At 54.1% G+C, this 24452-nt stretch overlaps 1 protein-coding gene across 2 annotated transcripts in view; it reads right to left on the minus strand.

Annotated features, from left to right (window-relative positions):
• Ak8 (adenylate kinase 8) overlaps positions 1–24452 on the minus strand; it is a 110109-nt gene that overhangs the window by 44799 nt on the left and 40858 nt on the right. For both annotated transcript variants that reach the window (XM_026395494.2, XM_026395493.2), the window contains 2 exons: positions 23149–23238; positions 5306–5447 (listed from right to left, as the gene is read on the minus strand). In XM_026395494.2, the coding sequence (XP_026251279.2) occupies positions 5306–5447; positions 23149–23238 (232 nt within the window). The remainder of the gene's footprint in view (positions 1–5305; positions 5448–23148; positions 23239–24452) is intronic.

Here is a 24452-nt window from a genome sequence, read left to right on the forward strand (position 1 = left end):
CAAGAAACTACAAAGAGAAAATCGAGAAAATAAGAGAACGCTGCAGAAACTCCCAGAGATAGAGAGGGCGGGGGGAAAATGAACTTAAAAAAATGTCTAGAAGCAAAAAAACCCACCCCCCCAAAACAACAACCACGGAAACAAACAAAGAAGGTCAGAGGGCAGTCTTGGCACTCCAGTGCCAACCAGATAAAGAGAGGGCAGTTGTCACCAAGTGTAGAGAAGGGCCGGGCCCCAAGGACACGGGCCTCCTGCCTAAGTTCAGCACAGTGGAGTGGATCAGACCTGGGTCAGGACATAGGAAGCTTCACTGTGAGATCAGAACCCGAGGCGACTCCCAGAGGGGAAAAGTCACAAGTCCCCGAGCATCAGCAAGGGACCTCTCAACAGCATCCCTGGAGACCAACCCTCGGAGGGAAAATGATTCCCAGCCTGTGGTTCCCTCCCAGCAAACTCCCCAACAAGTTTGAAGAGAGAAAAAAAGACACCGTCAAACATACAAGATGCAAAAAAAAAAAAAAAAAAAATCACTTTCCGAACTTTCCCTGGAAGCTGCTGATGGGAGCTCCATTAAAACAATGTAAGGAACCAAAAGCAAGATCACATATAAACTCTCTGACCCGGGGGAAGGTGATGGCACTTGGGAGTCCCAGGATGGCACTGCTGCGGGAGGGTGCCCTCCTCACACTGGCACGCCTGTGTCTCAGGTGCAACAGCCTGGTGCTGCCACGCCATCTTTTACCTGGAAGGCACTGGAGGATGTGCTGTGTCCAACCAGGGAGTTGGGAAAAAAGAGAGATGAGTGTTCCGGAAACAGGGGCTCCGGCTCGGAAGGAAGGTACAGGGAGGCCCTCTGATTTTAGTGAGTGCCAGAAGCCAAGTGCCAATGTCTCGGCTTGGCACAGAATCACGAGCCACCACACAGCTTTGTAGGTTCAAACAGCAATTCTTTATTCCGGATCTCACACCAGCCTCCACACACGTTCAGGGGCAGTCTAAATCTCCCCGTACAATTCACCTACTCCAGGAGGCTTTTTCCAAATCCCATTTGAATCTCTGGAGAACTCAACGGGAACAAGCAGCAGGAACACCCTAATCCCGACAGCAATAATCTTCAACCTCAACTTCCCTAAAACCCATATTCTTAAACCGGGAAACGCCTTAAACCCAAGGACCGGGATACTTCCTCAAACCTGCAGGATACTTCCTCAAACCTGGATCCACCCTCGATCACCTTGAGCAGGGTCACCTTTCTCAAACACACAAGCAAGGTCGCAGCAAATTTCCAAGGCAAGTCCATTTAACATGGGGTACACTGGCAAGGATTACGATGCGTCATACCCACTTGGTAATGGCCCTCAGCAAGTGAGGAGAAGTCCTAGAAGAGCAGCCAGGCAGTAAGCCCAGAGAAAAGCCAGGCCAAACAGGAGAGTTTGGGGGTCACCAAGAAAAAACTGGAACCGGCAGATCACATACTATGAGGACGTTGTGGAAAACAGTTCTGAGAGGCTATTGTAGGTGGAAATCACCAATTAATAGGTACACAGAAAACGCATCAAGTGAAAAAGCAAGGTAGTTATTAGTTTTAGGAAAAATTCGCTCCTTCCAGCGGGGAAAGCTCCCTCACGCAAGGTAGGTCTCCTAGAAGGAAGACATGGCTGGATATTTGGAGCCCACCGACAGAACTGAGTGCTGTTGTTCCCTAGAGCCATCAAGAAGCCTGGAAACGGACGGAGCCTTTTCTTTTCATACACTGGGGTGCGCCTCCGAAAACCCAGGTTTTGTTACTGCAGAGAAAGGGGAGAGTGAGTGTTGAGTGGACGAGTAGCAGCCACCTGGGTCACTTACATGGACCTTCATGTGCCGAATAATATGGCACCCAAACATGCAAAGTAAAAACCACAGAAACACAATAAAAAGAAAAAGGAACACAATATTCAAGGGAAGGTAACAGATCCCTTAGTCCTCGATGGACTGATGACAGACAGACTACCACCACTCGGGAGCAACAACAAGGAGGTATACAAATTATAAGATCAGTAAGGCTGACTTAATATATATAACTTTAACTTAGAAATACATGTTATTTTTTAATACCTACGGAACAATTATCCACAGAAGAAAAGTTTCAAAAATTTTGATGCCATACTTGAATTATCCATACTCTACAGGAAAATAAAAAGCTAGTGATAAAAGTTGAAATAATAACAACAAAATGCCAATGACATGAAAATGTTCAAACTCCTAAATAATTCTCAAGTGTAAGAAAGCTCAGCTATACCTTCGGAATGCCTTTAAAATAATGAAAACATTAGACATGAAAAATAGGAGCTACAGCTACCATTGCAAACAGAGGACCACTCAAAGCCTTCACCATTTCAGCACTGAACCAGAAACACAGAAAATTAGCAGATCATGCATTTTGCTTAAGTCTTATAAAATTAACAAAACAAACCCAACACAAAAAGAAGCCATGAATCACGGGCTGGGGTGGAGGCTCAGTGGCGGAGCTCTTGCCTAGCATGTGTGAGTCACTGGGTTCGATTCTCAGCACCACATATAAATAAATTAAATAAAGGCTCATCAACAACTAAAAATAAGATTAAAAAAAGAAGTCATTGATCAAGAGAAACAAAAGTTCATGAAAATAGAATACAAGTGAAGCAGCAGCAGAATTGATCAACATTTTGTTTGCCAAGCTTTCTTTGGTAAACAAAACAGAAAAAGGAAACAGAAAAATTAAAAAATAAAAAGGAGGGGGGGAGCTACTAGTTAAAGTAATCCTCAAAAAAGAAGAAGAAACAAACACATAAAACTAGCAACAATAAAGAAAAAATGACCACAGGTCCAGAAGAAATGGGAGAGCCCACAGAAGGGGGACTCATGCCAATAATGACTTCAAGACCTGGGCGGGAGAGGGGTGATTGTCTAGGAAGAGACATGAGAAAAGAGAGAAATTAAATGCTGTAAGCAAAATCAAGTTGTTAACAAGCCACCTCTGCTCCAAAGTGCCTGCTCCGAGGAATAGTTACTGTGAAGCTGTAAAAACTCTTCCCGACAGGAGCAGGCAGGGAGACCTGGGGATGATCACACTCTGACACTAACGCCTGGGAGCACAAAAACACGGGACTTCAGACCCATCTTGTGCACATAAGTGCAAAAACCTAACTAAGGACACACCCGTCCATCCCAGCCCCCGGCCGGTTAGTGTCTTACTGCTGCCATAGGCATCTCCACAAGCTGCTGCTCAGAACCACTCCAATCTATTATCTCACAGTTCTGTGGGCCAGAGATCCAACGTGAGTCTAAGTGGGCCAAGGCCAAGGTGGGCCAGGCCGAGGTGCTCTCCTGGGTTCACTAGTGTCCCCGGTCCCCACTGCCATGTCAAGCCAGCAGAGGTGTGTCAAATCCTCCTCTGCTTAGACTCCCTCCGGCTTCCTCTTCTGTCCCCTGTGCTTTAGGGCTCATGTGATTGTTGTGACCCACCCAGATATGTCAGGGGAACCTCTCTATTTTAAGGTCAATTGGTCAATAACCCTAATTACATCTGAAAAATCCCTTTTGTCACATAGCATTCAGAGGCATGACAGCTGGGGGCAAATGTCACGAGGGTCAAAAGTCTACCTGCCACAAGCAGTACTGAGAGACTAACATGCCATGACCCAGCCGAAGAGCCTGATGGCTGTTAGAAAAGGTACTGACGTAAGTCATCACACGAATATGTCGTAAAGAGAAAACATTTTAAATTTTCTTAAAATGGACTTTATAAAATTCAATATCCCCTTCAGACATTTTACACCCATGGAGCCCCAGTTCTGTAACTTTATGAAAAATGCATATCCCTCAAACCAAAGCCTGTGGCCAGCGGTGCTGCCTATCAAGACAGCCCTCGGGTCAGGAAAACAGTCCCCGGCCGGGCCAGGTTCTGCAAGCACTGCCCAGCCAATATGGCACCAGCCAGTGCAGCACTGCAGCTGAAAGGAGGGGCCCAGGGCAACCATCTGTGGGCGCAGAAGGACCAGCTGCAAAACTTCCAGGGACAGGCAGAGGGTTCTAGAAGGAGGCTGGAGCACAGAATCAACAGGGAAAATCAATCCTGTTTCTGTTCTCCTGAACAACCCTAGAAAATAAGGAGGAGAAACCACTTCATCAAAGTCTCAACAAGAACAACCACAGATAACACCACACGGAAATATGCTTCACAGTGTGGCCCAAGAGTGCTGTGTTCCAACACCCGAGACCCCACATCAGCTTACACACGGAAGGCAGGTCCCATGCAAGTCCCCGGCAGTTGTCCTTACACGTCGTGAAGTGCTACAGCCTTCACCAGGAGCAATGAGCATGTAGAAGAGATGGCAGAGAGAGTGATGGGAGGGCCGTGGCCTGCATTTATATTGAAACATGTGAGCAGTGTGGCACTGCTGCAGAAAGGGACACGTGGAAAACAGAACGTTCAGGAAGGGACCCACGTATTTTGAGAGGCTGGACATACAAATGGACAATGGTCAGACCATACACAAAAGCAGAACCAGAACCGCAATCCACAGCAACCGCCCAGGAACCCAACGAGGAGCCCTCAGCCCCAAAGAGTCAGGACCAGCTTCCCTTACTTTGCCACCATTCCCAACGCAGAGGAAGCCAAACATGCTCCCTCACCAATCACGCAGGATGCCCACTTCGCGTCAGCCCAGCCCAGCTCCCCAGGCCCACAGCCTGCTCGGGAGGAAGCTGCCCTCGCCCACTTGCCTGCCTGCTGCCTCTGCCCCCTGCTCCCACGAGCTCTCATCAAGTGGCCCTGACCCTGGCTGGCCTTGGCTTCGTTCCACACCACTACGACTGCGGCCCCCTCAGGTTCATGGCAGTGGGGGAAGGCAAGGCTACTCAACAGTATTCAACATGGTTCTGGAACAAATGTTAACCATCGGGACAAAGACGACTCACACGGCATACCCACAGCAAGACAAATACCAAGGGCGTCAGAGATCTAAATGCAAAAAAAAAAGCGAAACTATGGAAATAGTAGAAGAAAATATCAGTTGATTTGCACAACAATCTCACAAGGAAGGCGACTATGGTATTTATTCCCATTTATGGGTGAAGATATCAGATCCAGCAAGCAGCATGAAAGCCAGGGTTTGAACCCTAGCTCTACTCCTAGTGCCCAGGGCAAGCGGGGTGGGTAGGTGGAAATGGGTGGGCCCGCGTCCGTCCCACTTCAAGAACATGAGAACACTGTCAGATGGACCCAGCTCTCTGAGCCCTGGAGGGAGAATGCCCAGGGCCTGGCTCTGGCAAGACGGCTCACCTGTTGGGGATGTAGCCCAGGCTGTCGAGCTTCTGTGCCTGGTCCAAGTCTCGGGGGACGCCATGCAGCACCCACCCTTTCTGCACACAGTCCTGCCGGTCCAGGCGTTCAGCCAGTATCTTCATGATGACGCTGTCAGGGACTGCAGAGAAAGGAGAGTGGGTGAGTGTTCGCCTGCTGGTCTGGGCCACGGCCGGTGGCTTCCTGGCCTTTCTGGCCCACAGGCTGAGCTGCTGAAGAGGTGGGTATAGGTGGAGCCACTTGGGACCCCTGTTTCCAGCTTCCTCCATGTCCCAGCAATAAGAGGTTGGAAGAAACCCGTCTGCCTGAGATGGGGAGTGTCCTGGTGACCGCGTCCTTCCCTGACCTAGATAAGATCCCATCACCATGGGCAGCCAGGGTACTTCCCAGGCCTTCAATGACACGAGGGCAGTTCCCCGATCACCAGCAACCTAACTGCTGCCCAGAAGCCCACTTCCTCGTACTGTCATCTTGGGGTTAGGCTTCAACATAGGCATTTTGAGGGGGACACAAGCATTCAGGTCAGAGCACCCCACAATGATCCAGCTCTGCAGCAATCACTTTTCACGGCAGAACACGAAGCCCCAAGTTTTAGTATTCTTCAGATGGGGTCTCGTGGGTGCCCTGGCTGCTCTCTGCTAATTTGGGTCCACAAGCACCCCTGCCCTTGCTATCCCCGAGTCTCTCTCAAGGATCATTTGTAACTGGAGACTGAAATACAGTCCCACGGAGAAGACTGAAGACGTTGGAAGCCTCTTGTTGACATTGCTGCGACTGACATTTCTCTCCTGGAGTCCCGCCCTCCAGGCTCATTAAGTGCCCTGTGTTGCCGATGTACTGCGTCCCAGCGATTAGCACTGCGCTTCCTGCACTTTGCACTCATTTCCCAGAAATACTTGGTAAATATTACCACTGTTTGCTGTGAAGGTGGCCCAGGTGGGCTGCTGTGCAGGAGCAACAGTGACAGTGTTCAGCAGTTTCTCTGGAAGCTTCTGCCCTTGGGCCTGGCAAGTGGCCCTAAGGCACGTATGAAGCCTTCAAGGCCCCCCCACACCCCGCTGACAGCCAGGTGAACCTGGGGGTGAGCGGTAAATCACAACTGCTGCTCTTCTCTGTGCCAGCATGCACTGGGGGACACGCTTGTCACCAAAGAAATGCAAACCTTATCCCAAGCAATTTGCCTCTCATCAAATTTGGTTTTTCTCCTGTCTTTCAACCTTTCTTCTCTAGTTCCTAGGAAGGAACAGGAAAGGGATTCGATTTAACGGGGACACGTGGCCGTCTGTGCTGGTCAAAGTTGCTTTGGCTAATTCCGCCCCTCTCCCGGTATCCCGGCAGCCTGGCGGCCTGGCAGCCTGGCAGTGGCTCTCCAGTGCTTTGAGAAAAAAATCAGCCCCCGCCCCGCCCCCACGGCCACAGGCCTGGCAAGCTCTGGATCCTGCCTTCCTCCTTCCCTTTGTCCACAACATCTTCTTACACGGGCCTGGCCACGGAAAGGCCTTTGCGCTGCGGCCTCGGGACTCAGGACCAGTCTTCTGGGGAAGACTCCAAGGACTGTCCCCAGCCTGGGCTGCACCTGCACTTACCACCCTCCTTCCCTTGTTCTGGGTGATTCTTCAGTGAACGTCTGCCGCTCACAAGAGACAGTGGGTCTCACAAGGACAAAGGACTGGGCCTACTAATTTTTTCTGTGCCCAACACAGTGCCTGGTACCCAGTGGATAAGGACAGACAGGAGGCCTCCCTTTTCAAAAGTGTCACTGTAGCTGACCAGACGAGACCAACTTGACCGACTCCGGGGAAGCTGCAGTCGAGGCTGGGAGCATGGCTCCGGCCCTCACAAGGCAGGACCCAGGCCTGCCTGAGCAACGACGCCCACCGGCCGTCCACCTGCAGCCTCAGCTTGCATCTGCCACAAGAGGCAGGGGCCCATTGCGGTGGGTCAACACCTCGTATGAGGTCCTGACGTGCAGTAGACACTCGATGATGGTGGCTTGGTTTGATCCAGGAGATGTGTGTCAGGGAACAGAGGTTCAAGAACATTTTCTGGTTTCTCTGTGGCCAGCGAGTCTAGGATGCTGAGCCCAAGGCAGCAGCCTTGGAAGTTAGAGATCACCGGGTGATCGGGTCCTCAGCTGAGGTGCTTGTTTACATTCCAGGGTGGGAACCCGGGGACCTCCTCTTCCTCTCCCCAGTAGGACTTGTCTGCACTCTAGGGTCAGGTGGCTGGAGCTGGAAGCTGTCCAGCACCTCCAAAAGCTCCCTGGCCCAGGAAATCAGGGCTCCACCTCTGAAGGGCTGGGGCGTGGGGACCCAGCTCTGAAGGTACTGTGTGCTGCAATAATCGTCAGCTCTCTGACCCAGAAACCTTGTGATCAGGAACAGCGGGGTGTCTAGGCCCACCTGGAATGCTGCTGGGATTTGCACCTAGGCAAGAACTTGGGCACCATAAGCCTCCCCAGGGCTCCCTCCAGGGGGGTGGCTATCAGCACCCCCTGGAGGTGCCAGGCACAGGGCTCAGCTTGGCTCTGACGTCAGGCAGGACACGGGGCCTGCCCTCTGCAGGTCTGTGTTCTTGTGGGGGAGACAAACAACACCCAGGTAGACAACCACTTCAGGAAGAGACGATGCCAATGATGGAGACTGTTGGTGTGACTGGCCGAGGCGGCCTCTGACGCAGTCACATTGGCTGAGATCCGAACGTGGACACCCAGGCCCATTAGGGCCTCCTTACTTGGTGGTGAGGACAACGTGGGGCCAGATATTTTCTGATTGTTCATAATGACCGTTCTTGGAAGCCAAGATGCCCAGGGAGGCCCAGAGAGGCCCAGGGGGGCCCAGGGGGGCCCAGGGAGGCCCAGCACCTGAACTGCAGCTTTCTCGAGGGCTCGAGGTCATCCCCAGGACCTCCCACATTTTGAAGTTGGGAAACCGAGGCCTGACGAGGGCATGCTCACGCGGCTTGCCAGTTGGCACATGGCCCTCCCATCCAGCCCTCAGCTGTTCTCGCGCCTCCTTGGCCAGTGTCCCTGGAGCTCGGGCGGCTCAGCCATGGAAAGCCCAGTCCAGAGGTTTCTCGGCTGGGAGAACGGGGACAGGCTTCCTCTCCTCCTCCAGAGACTTGTCTTCCTTTTCTCCTTTTTTTTTTTTTTTGGCCTTTGGGTAACAAAGATCCCTGGGGGAGACTCCCAGTTCCCATGCCCTTTGGCCCCACAGTCCTAGTCTAAGAAGCACCCTACCGCTGACCTGGAACAGACAGGAAGAGGTGTGTCAAAGCCCTGGGCTGGGGCTCAGCAGTAGAGCACTCGCCTAGCATGGGCGGGTCACAGGCGGGTCACGGGCAGGTCGCAGGTTCGATCCTCAGCACCACATAAAAATAAAGGTATTGTGTTAAAAAAAGAAAAAGGAAGAAAATTTAACAGGACTGTTCACAATAGTGACATTGGGACATGCAGAGTGTCCCCCAGACACTGGGCAACCTTCATAAAAGGTCCTAGGATGGGACACCTGTGAAAAGCAGCTCAACAAGTGGCTTGTGGAATGAGGACCAATCTAAACCTTTTTTTCGTTGTAGATGGCATGATACCTTTATTTTATTTATTTATGTGGTGCTGAGGATGGAACCCAGTGGCCCGGGCATGTGACCAAGGCACTGCCCCAGCCCTCAACATAAACTTTTGTGTAACTGTTTAAACACACAGGAGAGCGAGGAGCGGCCACCACGTGACGCTCCAGAGTCAACCGATCCCTCTGGTTCTGGAGCCCAGGGCACCAGCATTAAGAGGGGACAAGGACCCCATCCAACACAGTCCTGGCTGGAAACCGCAAGGCTGGGAGGAGTGGGAGGGGGACCCGTGGGGCACCTGCTGGAAGACTGGGAAGCCAGTGAAACAGACGGAGTCCAGCTGGAACAGGAGCCGCAACAGCCCCTCTTCAGGAGGCAGGGAGAAATGACCCCACACCTCGTGCTGGGGAGTCCATCGGTAGCCATTGCTGTGGTGCCCGCTTGATGCCTGCCTTGTGAGACGGGGACCACAGGGGCCAAGGGCCTGGCCTGGGCTGGACAGCAGACCCGGGGGCCTGGGAACAGCTGCGGACTCCTCTTTAGCACAAGGCTCCTCCCGAGCCAAGCAACGCGCCCGCCCTCGCACGTGACCAATGAAGCAGCCCCCCTCTCACCAGGGAGCCAGCCGGACCCCCTATTGTGGGAACCCAGTCTCCATTCAAAAGGGGTGTCCCCGCGGAAGCCTTCCCAGGTCCTGAGGGAACGGAGACTGGTCAGGAAGACCCCTCTCTCTTCCATCCCTTCCAGCCACACACAGTTACCTGATCTCAAGTTAAACAAGCAGCCCAGAGAAACTTGCTGATGCCTGGGATTTGCTGGGGGTCTCTGGGCTGGGGGGGGTTCCAGGTGCAACAGGGGGGTCTTGAGCACCTGCGGGCTCAGTATGCTGGCCATGGGTACCCAAAGGAACAGTATTCTCTTTTCATTTATAAAGTGTCGTATGAGCTGGGCAGGCGGTGCACGCCTGTAATCCCATCGACTCAGGAGGCTGGGACAGGAGGATCCCAAGTTCAAGGCCAGCCTGGACAGCCTAGCAAGACCCTGACTTAAAATCAAATTAAAAGCTTAGTGGCAGGGGGCTTCCTAGCATGGGCACGCACACGTGCACGTGCACACACACACACACACACACACACACACACAATGGAGTATCATTCAGCCATAAAAAGAATGAAATCTTGTCATTTGCAGGAAAATGTTAGAGCTATAGACAAAAGACAAGAACAGAAAGAGAAGCATCACTGTCATGTGTGGTATCTAGAAGAAAGCTGACATGAGCATTGCAAGGGAACTAGCCTGGAAGGAGGAAGGGACAGGGGAGTGAGAGAGGACATCAGGGCAGGTGGGTATGTGGGATGTGGCGTACAGAGGTATGAAATTGTCACAATGAAACCCATTATTCTGTGTGATCACTATATACTAATAATTATAATTTAAAAATCAGCTTAAGAAGCATGTTGCCTTCCCCCCTCTGGTTCTAGGGACAGAACTCTGGCCTTGAGTACGTTGGATAAGTAGTTCACCCCTGAACCCCATCCCCAGCCCTGAAACTGTCTTAGGAGGTAGACCTGGCCACCCAGAGAGCCCATTCCCCAGGCCAAGGCCATCCTGTGCCCAGGAGGTGGCTCCCTCGGGGGCCCTGGGGTGTGGAAGGCCCCGTCCTTCTCTAGCTGCACAGTTCAGGACACTCTGCAGAATCTGGGCAAAGTTGCGCAGGCCCCGCAGGGCTGCGAGGCTGAGGAGCTCGGGGTCCCCTCCCAGCACTGGCTCCGAGGGCCACAGGACCTCTCTGGGGAGACAAACTATGTTGCCCTACCTGGGAGGAGCGAGGGGAGCACTCCTGCCAGACGACAGAGGACAGACCCCTTGGCCGCTGCCCCGGAGGCCACTGCCCACGCCCAGGCAGCCTCTGTTGCCAGCAGCAATGTGCACGGTCCAGAGGAAGGGGACCCCAAAGACAGCAGACCCAGCCCGGCGTCTGCACAGGCCTGGAGATGGCTTTTCTGGGCCTCTGTCCCCGCTGCCCCTGCCCACTCTCTTCCTGCGGGCTGTTTGCTCACGTTCCCAGCCTGGGCTCCGACCGGCCAGCTCTCCCGGTGTGGCTGCTGGATTCAGAGTCCCCTTGGTAACGGTCCATTTACCCTTTATCCTGCTCGCACAGAGGCCTCTCAGGGCTGTCTGAAGTCTTCCACCATTAAGTCAGACGCCTCAGGCTTGATTTCTGGGTCTGACAGTTAACATCTCACCCTTCCTACAAGCTACGCCAAGGGCTCCCTCTCTGGAATGTCCTGTCAGCCTGAAGTCAGCAAAGTGCAAGATGTAAGTATCCCAGTATTTCATGAGGCCACGCCACTATTTAGTTTAGGGTTTTTTTTTTTTTCCCCCCAAGCTCTTCCGTGAAAGATGGCAGCCCTCAAGTTGGCCTTAAGTTTATTAAAATCTCAATCCACTGATTCCCTGTTGGTGGGGGTGCTTGGTGCAGGGTTGGTGGGGAGACGCTGGCAGGGGGCATGCTCCTAGGCCCTGCAGTTCTGCCAGGTACCCCTCCACCCACAAGCCCTGGCCAGGCTCCCGTCTCAAAGGCGGAGCTGTTGTTAAAGGCCCAGGTTCAAGGCCCCAGGTCAGGCTCCCTCCGCCACCTCCACTCCACACTTCAGACCCGAGCGGCACCAGCTCCAGTCTGGCTGCCCATGAGATGGAACTGGAGGGACTGACTCCTGCCGTGCTGCTGGTCCCACATCCGTCACAGAGTGGGTGAGGGGAGTTGTGGAGGCCCCCAGAGCACCCAGGCTGCCGAGAGCCTGCCCTGGACACCCAGCTCCCCCTGCACCTGGCTGCCTGCTGTCTGTGTCACCGCAAAGTCCTGGGGCCACAGCGTTGTGCACATCACTTCATGTTCCTGGGCTGGGGCTGGGTTGGGGGACAGAATCAGGAGGGACTCTAAGGTCGCCTGGGTTCTCAGAAAGGTGGACAAAAAGCAGAGGAAAGGAAAGGGCTCCCTCAGCTGGCCCCTAAAGGTAAGGGCCCCAGGCCAATGAGGCACCCTGGAGCCACTCAGGAAGGGCCAGGCACCTCCCCACACCCCTGCTGACCCCCACGCCCTCACAGGCCCACCCAAGCACACCAGGCACACACCCTCCTACCCAGGCACTCGCTACCAAGGGGCACCACAGACACTGGACACCCCAGGCCACCTAGGCATGAGAGACCACGCCCGTGCCCTCCCCTCCAACGCCACCCACACCTCACCCACCGTTCCTGTCCTCACATGCCCTCACTCTCCAACTTCCCCCCCCTCCAGCCCTCCTGAAGTCACATGAGGTGGTGTCAGGCCTGCGGACCCCCTTCCCAGCACCCAGCACAGCTCCCGGGCTGCCCCCGCCCCTGAAGGGGGCAGGATAGAAACAGAACAGACTGAGGAGGAGGAAGGGCTGCTTTTGTTTTTATTTTAATTTCCATGTGATCACCCTGATACTTGAAAGGAAAGGGGCCACACCCCCACCAAGGGTCTCTTCCCCAGAAAGCTAGGTGCTCTGCGCAAGGGTGGGGCAGGGCCTTCAGGGTGCTGCTTAATAGCACTGTAATCCCACGGGAGTTAAATTAACAAGGTCTGGGAGACAAGCACTCTCTGGGTGGTCCTGACTCCTGGCAGCTGAGGCGGCCAGCCTTCACCGAGCTGCGGCTGGAAGTCAGGATGCCTGGGACCTGCTGGGGGCTGGGACCCCGAGGGCGCCAGGGCTTCCACCAGCAAGGCCGTTTGTTTGTTATGTACTGCCACCTGCTGGTCGGTCGGGGACCCTGCACCAAGTGAGCATTTCTCAGGCTGCAAGGATCATCTCCAGACCTGCAAGGGAGACGCTGAGAAACCCAACTGGCCCACCAGCAGAACCAGGCAATTCTGCAGGGGGCAAAAGCCCACTGGCCCGAGCTACCTCTTTGGTAAACTGGGTCCCTTTCCCCAGACAAACTCCTGTGTCGCTGGGCCTGGCTGCCCAGGTACAAGATTGAACAGCTTCTAAGGCTGCAGCTGCATTCCAAAAGTCTGTATTTCAACGTCTAATTTCTTCCTAATGACATGGGGATTACTTGAAAGAAAACAGTGCCAAGAAATAACAATGCTTTGATGCTGGAGTTTTTCAGGGCTAGGGCAGTACATTCGCCTGGGGCTCTGGGTTCTGGGACCCTCTGTACACTCACCCTCAGAAAGTGGCTGCCCACCCTCTACCACCCCGTCCTCTGCCACATCTGTGCAAGAAGCACATTGAAGCGCCCATCTCTGTAGCAGAGCTGACCAACAGCAGACATCTCAGTTTCTCCGTTTTATGAAGTTTTAGATAAGAAAAAAGACCACTAAAAAATGGGCACTCTTCTATAAATAACTGGTGCAGTACTTAGCCAATGATTACAACTTATTAAACAAAAATGCTCCATTGGCCAACCATAACAACAGGATAATCATTCATATCTCAAAGTGAATTTTTACCTCTTTCAATGAAATCGAGAGACTCTGGGAGAGTGAGAAGACAGGGGTGTGTGGGCTGGATTGCCCAGGTGCACTGCACTAACAGTCTGTGCTGCAGAGCAGAGTTTAAAGAACATGATTTTCCCTTCATTTGAATGACTGGGGGGCTCAGAGGTAGTTATTTCTCCCCCATCTCAAAAGCAGCCAGGACGCTGTTACCCAGACAATCAGTGAGAAGAAAGTGGGCCCTCATAGGAAAGCAGGGAATGGGGCTGCGAGCCTGGGGTTCTGGGATGGAGGAGACACAGTGATGAGCTCACACAGCGGGTGTGTGTGCTACAGTGCACTGGGAGTCGGCTCTGGCCAAAGCATTTATTCCAACACGAATATTCATTTAGGTAACCATCATAACAGTCCTACAGAAGGAGTGACAGCATCTCACTTCACAGACTGGGAAACAGGCACAGAAAGAAGAAATGACTTGCCCAAGGCCACCCAGCTATCATTGGATTAGCTTGGAGTTTGCATTGAAATCCAACGGAAAAATCCATTTTGAAAAGAACAGAATTGGATTTTCAGGTTGGGAGTGTGCAGAGTTCCAGCTTCTAAGAAACTGGAAACTGTGATCTGCCCCACAGGCACCCTAAGCAAACCTGGACCACCCAGATCAAGCCCTCCCTGGTGCAGTGGATTAAAGATGGCCACGCCTTCATGGCTACCCTGCTCGTGGTGAAGGAAGGGCTAATTACCCTGCTCCTGCATCTGAGGCTGGGTCCTCGGGAGCCTCATGGCTGATCAGCACCTCTCGCCCCTGCCACCCTTAGACCCTTGGGATGCTGGCTCTAGGTAAGGAGGAGCTGGCCTGCAGCTGCCAGGCCATGAAGAAGCCAAGACAGCCCCCGGGGGCTGCAGGGAGAGCGCATCAGCCCAGGTGCCAGGCTGGGAATGAGGAGTCCACTGGGCACCCCGGCCCCAGCAGAGCACCAGCTGGATACCCAAACTGAGGCGCAGAGGTAGGCCCTGCTCCTCGGTGATTCCATCTGAGCCATCTCAGCACGGAGCAGCCAAGCCCTCCCTGCCAACTCTGCCCCAGATCCTTGCCACCAAATCAGGAACTAATCACCATTTTATGTCATTAAGTTGTGCTAGCTCGTTGCACTACAGTAAGTCGTCGGGGCTCCAGAGTTGGGGTAAACTGGAGCTTCACCAGTTCCTGGGCACCACAGGGACCAGGCACCCAAAGCCGGTGGCAGTCACAGGAAGAGTGAGACAAAAAAAACCAAAAACACATATATGAAATATACACGTGCCTAACAGGACTTGCTACCACCCCCTTGGCACCACTATTGTGCTGACAACGACCGCAATCACGGCAGCCGATACCCGCTGGCTGCGGCTGTGCCCGGGGCTTCCATGGCACACACATAGCCACAAACGACTGTGGATGTCTGAGTCCCCGCGGGACACTGTGGAAGCTGAGGCTCAGACAGAGGCCCCATGGCCCTTGTTCTTCCAGAGCCCAGACCCATAAGTAACCAGTGCCAACTGGACCGACACCGCTGCCCCTCTAGAAGCCCGTCAGGCTGCCCGCTGTCCCCTGCAGCCCAGCTCTCGCTTCCCTCAAGATTGAAGGGGATCTCACCTGCACAGTGCCTGGCACTGTCCACACCACAGGGACCCAGATCAGCAGTCACATGGTCACTCACTCATTCACAAATGTTGGCTGAGCTCCCCCCTGAGCCATGCTGGTGTGGGGACTGATCCCCCTCCCAGCCCCGCCCACCTGTGGAGAGTCCTCCAGACAGGCTGTGCATGAGCAGAGATGGAGGGACTCTGGTGTGTGAGGTCCCCAACAAAGTCCCTCTTGCCTCCCAGTAACCCAGCCATGATTGGCAGCCTGGGAGGAATCAGAGTCCTAGCGGCCAAGATGGGGACAGGGCCACAGGAGGAAGCTCTCCCACCTTCCACCCTGATGCTCAGGACAGCCTGGGAGAGGGGGAGGGGGATGGACACTTCCCTCCTTCACACTCTGGGAAGCTCTTCTCCACCTCCCGCCTCCCATACCCTCTCCCTGCCCAGTGTCCCTTGTCACCCACTGCCCTTCACTTCGCCCTTCTCACTCAGAGCAGGTGCAAAGCTGCAGGCTCTGGTCCCTGGGCTCCCCTCCCTCTTCATTCCTTGCACAGGGACACCTCAGAGCTGGCTTCTAGGTGACAAACCCCATGTAAAACTCCTGTCCCTGACCTGGATCTGCAGGCCCCACCTGCAGCCCTCGGAGAGAGAAGCAGTGTCCTCCCTGTCAGTGGAGGACACTCTAGAGGGAAACGGCTTCCGGCTGGGCCGCCCTGGCTGCACCAGGAACCTCCTGCCCGGAGAAGCAGGCGGGGCCTCCAGGGTCTGGCCTGTCTGAGACAATTTCACAGCTGAGTGCGTTGGAGGTTTGCTCTTCTCCGAGGCCACAGGGCTGCCCGCCGAGAGGGAAATGTTTTCGGAAGCTCTGGCCAGAGCAGGAGGGCACCTTGCACCTCTGGGCTCTCCTTGGACTTCCCAGAAATGTCTGGTTTAGCTGTGGGGTTTTATTTGTTTGCTTGTTTTAAACCAGATCCCTGACACACAGCAAGCACTTGGTGAGCACTGGCCTAGCAAGAAGCCGTGGGGCTGCCCCGTGGGGATGAGAAATGGTACGGAGCTGGGCCTGGCCCTGAGCCCGGGGGCCTGTTCTTGGTGGTGAGAGAATTTGGTTGAATGGATGCAGGAATGAATCAAGGCCCAAACTGTCTCTTTTCCTGCCGGGCCAGGCTTTGAACAGAAGGCCTCTTGACCTTTCAGTGCCAGGCACTGCCCCTCCGGCAAAACACCACTTAGATAGCGCGGAAAGGCGACCACACTTTGGCCATGAAGGACTAGTTAAAAACACCGACGCCCATGGGGTGCGAACCTGTGGGTGCACAGGGGCCCCGGGTCGGCCAGCCCCTTCACAGAACCAACCGCTCTCATTAACAGGCCCTGGGGTCCTCCGAATGCAAACAGCACGTTCACACCCGCCGACCACCGTTTGGCTAGCTCGGCTGCAGCTTTCTCTCGGGCTGAAAAGACTCCTACCTATTTTCCATAAGGAAATCTTTGTAGCAGTCCCAGCGGAAAAGTCAAAAGTTTGACTTGAAAAAAGAAGCTACTTCAAAAGCATTGTCAGAGCGAGGTGAGGGTCCTGGAAAGTGCATACATTACAGGGGGCATCCGCTAATCAACCTCCAGGCCCCCTCCAGGGGGGCCTCTGGCTGGGGGACGCGAGAGGGGCACATGCCAACACACATCTGGGGGAGGCGAGGTGGGGAGACCCACACTGAATAAAAAAGTAAATTAGCGTGTTTATGACTCACTGCTTGGACTGCGTGTGTGTGTGTGTGTGTGTGTGTGTGTGTGTGTGTGTGTGTGTAGAAAAATGAAAGAAAAATGTTGAGTTTTTTTTCAATAATAAAAAGGGAGCTGCTCTGCGGGGCCCCTAAAGCTTGTGAAAAATTAAACTCGACGGATTCAAACTGTCCTATTTCCACTTCAAAAGGGAAGAGGCACTGAGCTCTTCCCAACTTATCTTCAAACGCCCAGCACCCTAGAAAGTTTCTGCAAAAAAATAAAGGCTCCTGTTCCCCCAAGCGCTGTGCTGGTTCCTGTGCCCACTGTCTCTCCCGCCACTAATTATACCCTTGTGAGTCTATTAATCAACTGGTAAATTATTTAGAGAGGCATGCGCTGTGTTCAGCTCCTACAAACACCACGCGGAAGGCTCCCTGGCAGCGGGCAGAGGTCCCCCAGGGTCTCCCCTCCACGGGAAGACGGCTCGCAGCTTGCCAGGCTGCCCCGCTCCAAACAAGAAACAGCATCCGCTTCTGCTCAGATGGGGAGATTTACTCCGTCTTTCAACTCGGCAACTCTTTGCAAGTTTTTAACAAAAGAGAAAAGCAGGCCTATTGTCGGATCTTTAGTGTGCATTTAGTGCCGAGAATATTAATTCCCCTAAAAAATGAAGCGCGTGGGCTGGGCTCTGATCTGGGCCGCTGGGACCTGGACTAGGGAAGAGCTCTGGAGATGGCTGGTAACCACCCCAGCTGGGCTCCGCTGCCTGGGTGTGCCAGGGCGAGAGCTCATTACCAGAGAGCGCGAGTCAGGCCTCCAGTCTCCCTCGAGTCCCGCCTCTCCTCAGGTTCTATTAGGCCATGAGGGACCTTCTCCAGACTGGAATGTTTAGGAAATCGAGGGGTATGCAGGTGGGGCGCAGGTAATGCTCCATAATGATCTGCCTTCCACGTTCTCTCTGCACACCAGGCATTTTGCTTTGGGGAAAGTTATTACACCAATTAAATGGCTGTGTTCACACCTGAATGGGTGCGCGTGGAGGGGTCTGGGCCTTCCTACCTGCTGCACCGTTGGTCAGACACTCCACTACCTGACCAGCGAGCTGGGGTGGGCTGCAACGAGTGGCTCACCTCTGCTCCAGGAGGGATGGGGGATGAGGAGAGCAGAACTCACTCAAAAGTCCCCCTGCAGGGGTCACATTTTGGCGGACAGGGTCCCGACACTTCCACCACATTCTGAGCACACTATTGAGGGGATCAAGATGAGCATCTCTCCTGCGTAGAGCCAAGACTCAAACCAGCACAGACAAGAATCGCCTCCGGCTGGTTTTAATCCCATCCCTGGGCAGCCGAGCTCTGGAGAAAGAACAAGCAACTGCGAGAACCAGAACGATTACCGAGACCTCGTGGCTCCGCTGCTTGATTTTGGAGAGAAAGAGACTGCCCAGAGCCCGGGTGCACACAGGTCACAGGCGATCAGGGCCAACAGCCTCAGTTCAGTTGATAGAGAAACGGCTGAGGACTTGTTTTTCCAAAAGCCCCAAATCGCTTTGACTCATGTCTTACCCAGGTACAAGTGACAGGAGCTTTCCGGTGAGGAAGGCTGCATGATTCAAGCTCAACCCTGCTGTCCTTCGCAGACCAACCCCCGCCCACGGTGCCGCAGTGGCCGCATAAAGAAGGCCGCGCAGAACCCTGGGGAATAAATTTGTTCTGTTCTGCAGATCGAGTCAAAATGAGTTTAGAAGGTCAGACCTGTATATTTCAAAGTCCAGGGCACAGAATAAGCCTCTCCCCATCCCTCTGTCCACGGCACCATCACCAAGAGCCTGGGATCAAGAGATTGAAGATGACTAAGATGGGGCCCTAGAGTCCATTGCCCAGAAAATGGGGAAAGAAGGGAAAACAGCACAGTTATTAATTCTGTTGCTGATTCCAAAGAAGGAGGTGTTGGCAGCACTCGTGAGGACAAAAAAGAACATGACCAAGTCTGTAGAGGTCACAGCTGGGACTCAGCATCAGAGGCCTGGTGGGGGAATAGCAGGAGGAGGCTCGAGGGGGAAGGAGGCTCAGATCTATCTGTGGAGCAGCAGGGTGAGGAGGCCGCGTGCGCAGCAGGTGCCCAACAGGAACAGATCAGCACCTCCGGGCCATGCAGCTCCAAGTGGGTGGCTCGGGCGGGAACCTGCCACTCCAGGGACTCCACCATTGTGACAAGTGACCAGGAGGCCAGCAACCCAGAGGATGGGCAGAGCAGAGTCCCCACAGAGGAGGCCTAATACCCAGAGGAGCAAAAGGCGTGTCTCCAGGAAGCGCCCCATTGTCTGGCCCGGGGCTGCCGAGGATGGGCAGCCGGACTGGGGTCTGCTCAGGTGGTGACGTGTGTCAGCCCTCTGCCCGAGGTCTCTCTGTCCTTATCATACCCTTCTCCACCGGCCATGCTCCCTGCACCATGTAGACAGCCACAAGGAGGTGTCTGGCTGCTCCCCCAGGCTCCCAGGAATGTCACCAGCACCATGGGCACAGACACCCAAACTGCACCTGGGATTCAGGAGAGAGAAACTGGAGATGCCTCCGTAGACCCCCAGAGAAGACAGGCAAACAGCCACAGCCTCCCTCTTCCAAGAGTTCTGCAGTCTAGAGGGCGCACCAACAACTGTCCTTGGGTGCTCTGGAGGGACCTTCTATCCTGGAGGGGGGGGGACGACCCCCTTCCAATTCTGCCTCCACTCACTCAGCAATCTTCCTGAGCCTGCTCTGGGGGCCATCTCCCTGTTCCCACCACTATGTGGCCATGCAGTGGGTAGCTCTCCTCAGATCTGGCCTTGGAGGGGATGTTGGAAGCCCAACCATGGCCTCAGATGCCAGCCACATCTCCATGCAAGAGTCCCGGCCCGGGGCACACCTGATGCTCCAGGGACTATGTCCTCATGAGCTCAGAACACAGGGTGAGGGGAAGGGACAAGGCTATTCACCACCCAAAACCTGAGCAGGTGCACCCAGGGACTGGGGACCCTGAGCCACAGATGTCATTGATACTCTAGGAAGCGGGGCAGCCTCCACTGGACCACCGACAGCAGTTACTCAGCAAAAAGCAAGGCTGTGGTTGGTGGGTAGATTCCGTGTTCAGTGGGATCTTCTCTACAAACCCAGTCTCTATGGAGAATCTCTTCCTTTGCTGGGTGGTCCCTGCAAAGCCTGGGTGGTGCGGGGCTCCTCCTGGCCAGCCGAGAGCTCTGGTTTTCTTTGCAGCGTCTCCACATCCCACTAATGAGACCCTGTTAGTGGTTATGAATGTAAATGCATTCTTTGTTATCCTGCAAGATCAGGATTAGTGAGATGACAGGATTTATTGCTTCTGTTAGGAAGATATGATACTGGTTGTTGTTGTGTCTTTAATTTTGTAGGAAGAGCAAAATTATAGAGCTACATAGTCTAAACAAACACAAAGCCGTGGGAGAAAAAAAGCACAAAACATTGAAGATGGAAGCTATCCAGGTCTCTCCAACCTCGGGGGAAATGTGACGGTGCACTCAGTCTCCTTGGTAGTCACCAAAAAAGAAAAACCCAAACAAACCAAAACCGTCTGCACCTGACCTCCACGGGGACTCCCGGGTTTGTTACTGGTGGTGGGTCAGATAAGCCACTGTGCCTAAGGCACAGATGGGCCCAAGGAAACTCACTCCTGTTCCTATACAGGGAAGAACTAGCAATTGTTCCCATTCACCTCGCAGATGCCAGTTGGGTAAGTAAATACTGCGGTGCCCATAACTGACGGTCCATTAGGCTGTGCCATCGCAGGTGCCCAATGCCCTGGGAGGCCAAAGGCAAGAAGGTTACCCGGTCAGATGGTGATGAGCATGGATGAAGAAAACTAGAAGGTCACGTGCTCGTGACCTCAAAAAGAATCAAATCAACATGCTAGTAGGACCTCCTTGGGAACTGCAATACTCCAGGACATCTGAGAGCTAAGGGCTGTGACAGATCACCATCCCCAACAATCACTAAAACTGTACAATCTCATGATTGACTTGAAATATATAAATAAAATATAACGTGGATATACATAAGTTAATGGAAAATTTGAACAACACTAATATGCAAAGAGCGTCTACAAACCAATTACAACAAAAAATAGCTTAATTGAAAAATAGTGGCTAAGGAATTGACCAGTGGTAGAGCACTTGCCTAGGAAGCCTGAGGCCTTGCATTTGTATCCCAAACACTGAAAGAAAGAAGGAGCAAGTGAAGACAAATATAGATCAATAGGGCCAGGCCACAGAAGGGCAATGCACAAGAGATGGAACCTACACTGACTGCCTCATCAGAAGGTGTTCAACCTTACCAGTACCACCAGTAACCAAGAGGCCACAACTAGAAAAAAATAAGTTTGGGGGCTGGGGCTGTAGCTCAGTGGTGAGCATGTGCCTGGCATATACAAGGCCCTGGGTTCCCTCCCCATCACCACAAAAAAACAAAACCAAACAACAATAACAAAAAAAATTTTTTTTGCACTTAACAGTTTGCAAAGATTGCAGCGATTAGCTACAGTGGGCAGAATAATGCTCCCCAGCCCAAAGCCCCTGGTACCTGCGGGGGATGGGGGATTTGCAGATGGGATTAAGTCAAGGTTCTGAGACAGGAAGTTACCCTGGACTGTTTGGGTTGGGGGGAGGGAGGGAGGCGTGAGCCAGAGGGGTGTGACAAGAGGAGCACCCTGCTGGCTTTCAGGTAGAAGAGAGGGCAGGAGCCAGATGCAGGGCCTCTAGGACCTGGACGAGGCGGGAAACACTCTTCCCTGGAGCCTCAGGAAGGAAGCCAGGACAAGGAACCGTCAGGACCAACGCCTGGCATTGCTGGAAAGGAAGGAAGCAGGCATGTGCCACCGCAGGCGGGGACATGAGGGCCGGGCTACGTGTCCACTGTTCCTGGGCACAACCATGGACCCAACCCCTCAATCCAACCTGAGATACCAGGGGCAAGTCCCGACCTGTGACCTGCTGAGAGGAGCCACGCTGCCTTCACCACCAGTGTCCTGCCGCTCTCCCTGTGGCCCACCCCGGGGCTCATCACATTCCAGCTGGGGGCATGATGACCTGCAAGCAGGGTCCCCCCCCCATCTCACAGGGGAGCTGGGGCTCCAGAGGGCCCGGTGGTTTCTTGGGGCCACACAGCTGTGGGGGCAGCACTGGAACCGAACCAGACTAGGAAGCACCACACACGACTGGTTTCCTCGCTGCCTGGCCCTCTCACTCCGCGTCATTCTGGGTGTCCCTCCGTGACTTTGGAACGGGCCCCCTCTGACCTACCCCTGCACAGATCCAGGGGTCCCCTGGATCTCTGTCTGCTCACTTGAACTTCACCTTGGGGACCAGGACTCCTTGGGACAGCCAGGGCAGGATGCCTCCCACAGGCACTCTCAGCCGACGGCTGGGAGCAGGCAGCTGCTGCTCCATTAATCACTCTACCCAGAAAGTGGCAGGAGAAGGAGCAAGAACCCTGCTGGCCAGTGGCCCAGGTGACGGCCGTCGCCTGCTAGGATGACAGCTTCACGGGCGTCGATTCTCCCCTTCCCTTCTCTTCTCCTCCTTCTTTCCTTGGTACAGGGGGTTGGACCCAGAGCCTTGACATGCTGTCAGGAGCTCCACCACTGAGCAGCATCCCAGCTCTTCTCTAAATTCTGTTTTGCGATGGGGTCTCAGATATATCGCCCAGGCTGGCCTTGAAGCTGTGATCCTCCTGCCTCAGGCTTTCTAGGGGCTGGGATTTGGGGTGTGTCCACCAGGTTTGGGGTTGATCTTCTTCATGACAACCATATGGTCACATCAGATGTGATATCTAAACTTGCACGACTGAGTGGAGGCACCACAGCACTTGTGCAAGAGACACGTGGGTGTGTGGAAAATGCAATGTCCAGGGAAGAGATGCAGAGTTTCTCAAAATCTGGCCATGAGCAGACTGTGTGTCCTCAGCAGCTCAGTGCCCTCTCTGTGCTCCTCTGTGGTCTCAGGAAGCTGAGCTAGAATGAGCTTGGAGATGTCCTTCCTGGGGTCAGACTCAGAGTGCCTTCAGACTACAGATGACAGGGCGATCTGGAAAGATCATCCAGTCCTGCTCCCCCACTAAACCCCTGAGGACCAGTGGCCTGTCCACCCTGGCCAGGCCTGGCCTCACATCTACAGAGCCCTCTGCACCTCCTGCTCGAAGTGCAGTGGAGGACCCACCCAGAGGCTCTGCAGCTCCTTGCAGCACTCCATGTCACCGCTTTGAGAAGCAAGAACCTTCTAGACACCAGTGACCACCCACTGTAGGAACTGGCCTGGGCCTCTGCCTACTGAACGCCCAGTGTTCTCCCCGACCTTGAGCCCTGGTGCTCAAGCACTGAACGCAGAGCGCGTTCTCTGAAGCCTCAGATGGTGGCAGGTAGGGGAAGCCTGGCCTACCTGTCACCTTCTTCTCCAGGAAGGACCAGATGAGCTCGCCGATTTTTGACTTGTCGGCCACCGCCTCTTTCAGCAGCTGCCCGCAGCACACTGATGGAGAGAGGAGCAGAAAGACACCCGTCAGACCTCGAATAGAGGGAAGATGGAGAAAAGGGACCTCGGGGCAGGGCTGGTGCTTGCGTGCTGGGGTGCATGTGGCTGTCGTCCACGGCAAGGTCCACGTCAGAAAGCAGCTGGGAGAGAAAAGGCTGAAAGGAACGCACTGGGCAAAGAACAGATTAAAAGTGGACAACGTGGGGCACGTGTGAGGCCCTGGGTCCCGTCCTCAGGCCACATACAAGGATGATTACATAAAATTAAGGTTTTAAAAACACATTTTAAAAAACTGCAGACAACGTGGGATGACACTGACCAGGAGGTCCCTGAGAGGCCAGGCGGCACTGGAATGACTGAACAGAGCGCGCAGCTCTCTGGGTCGCTGTGGAGGATGAACGTTGGCGTGGGGAAAGGCTCCTCCCTGACACCACCGCACAGGGAGGGCGGGGATGGCGTCCCCACAGACCTTCTGCTCTGAAAGGGGTCCCAGGGATGGTGGGTGCACAACAGGTGGCCAACTGATATGCAGTGGGCTCAGCTACTTTAAAAGGCCACACTGGAGTGAGCGCCCTGCTACACGGCCCACCCTGGAGCATCCCACGGAGCAGGGGTCTTTTCCATCATGCCCCACCGTGTCCCCAAGCCTGGGCCATGGCTGGCATGTGGGAGAGGCTGGGCAACCCGTGCTGGGTGGATACACACCGCCTCCCACCTCCTGGACTAGGAAGGCCCTCAACAGCCAGAGCACAAGACTCAGGCTGCGTCTTCCCGGAGCCGCTGACTGCACAACCTTGGCTTTCTGACCTTCAGGGGGAGGAGTCTTCTGCTTCTACTAAAGAAACCGGAAACCATCCTAAAATTAGCAGGATGACATGAGGTTTGTGACCAGGACCATTATGAAGATTTAGTCCTTAACAATGACGTGCTTAACTCCCTCTGCAAAGGACAGCAGGAATCTTGTCCTGAGCGGCGGGCAGTTTCACCAGCAGAGACAACAAGGGCTGATGGGAGTGTTCCCGCAGCCAAGTCTGCTTTGTCTTATCCCTTCTCTCAACAGCCTGAGGCTGTGATCAGCGAAGGAAGCTGTTTCCGGGAGAGAGCCAGGAAGGGCAAAAGGGGGATGCGAACCAGGTCTGGAGGAGATGGAGAGGCCTCGGGCTCTGGCCCCCGAAGGAGCAGCAGGGGCCATTTTTACTCTTCTCCTAGAA

The sequence above is a fragment of the Urocitellus parryii genome, chromosome 4, assembly GCF_045843805.1.
Source record: "Urocitellus parryii isolate mUroPar1 chromosome 4, mUroPar1.hap1, whole genome shotgun sequence".
Taxonomy (NCBI): domain Eukaryota; kingdom Metazoa; phylum Chordata; class Mammalia; order Rodentia; family Sciuridae; genus Urocitellus; species Urocitellus parryii.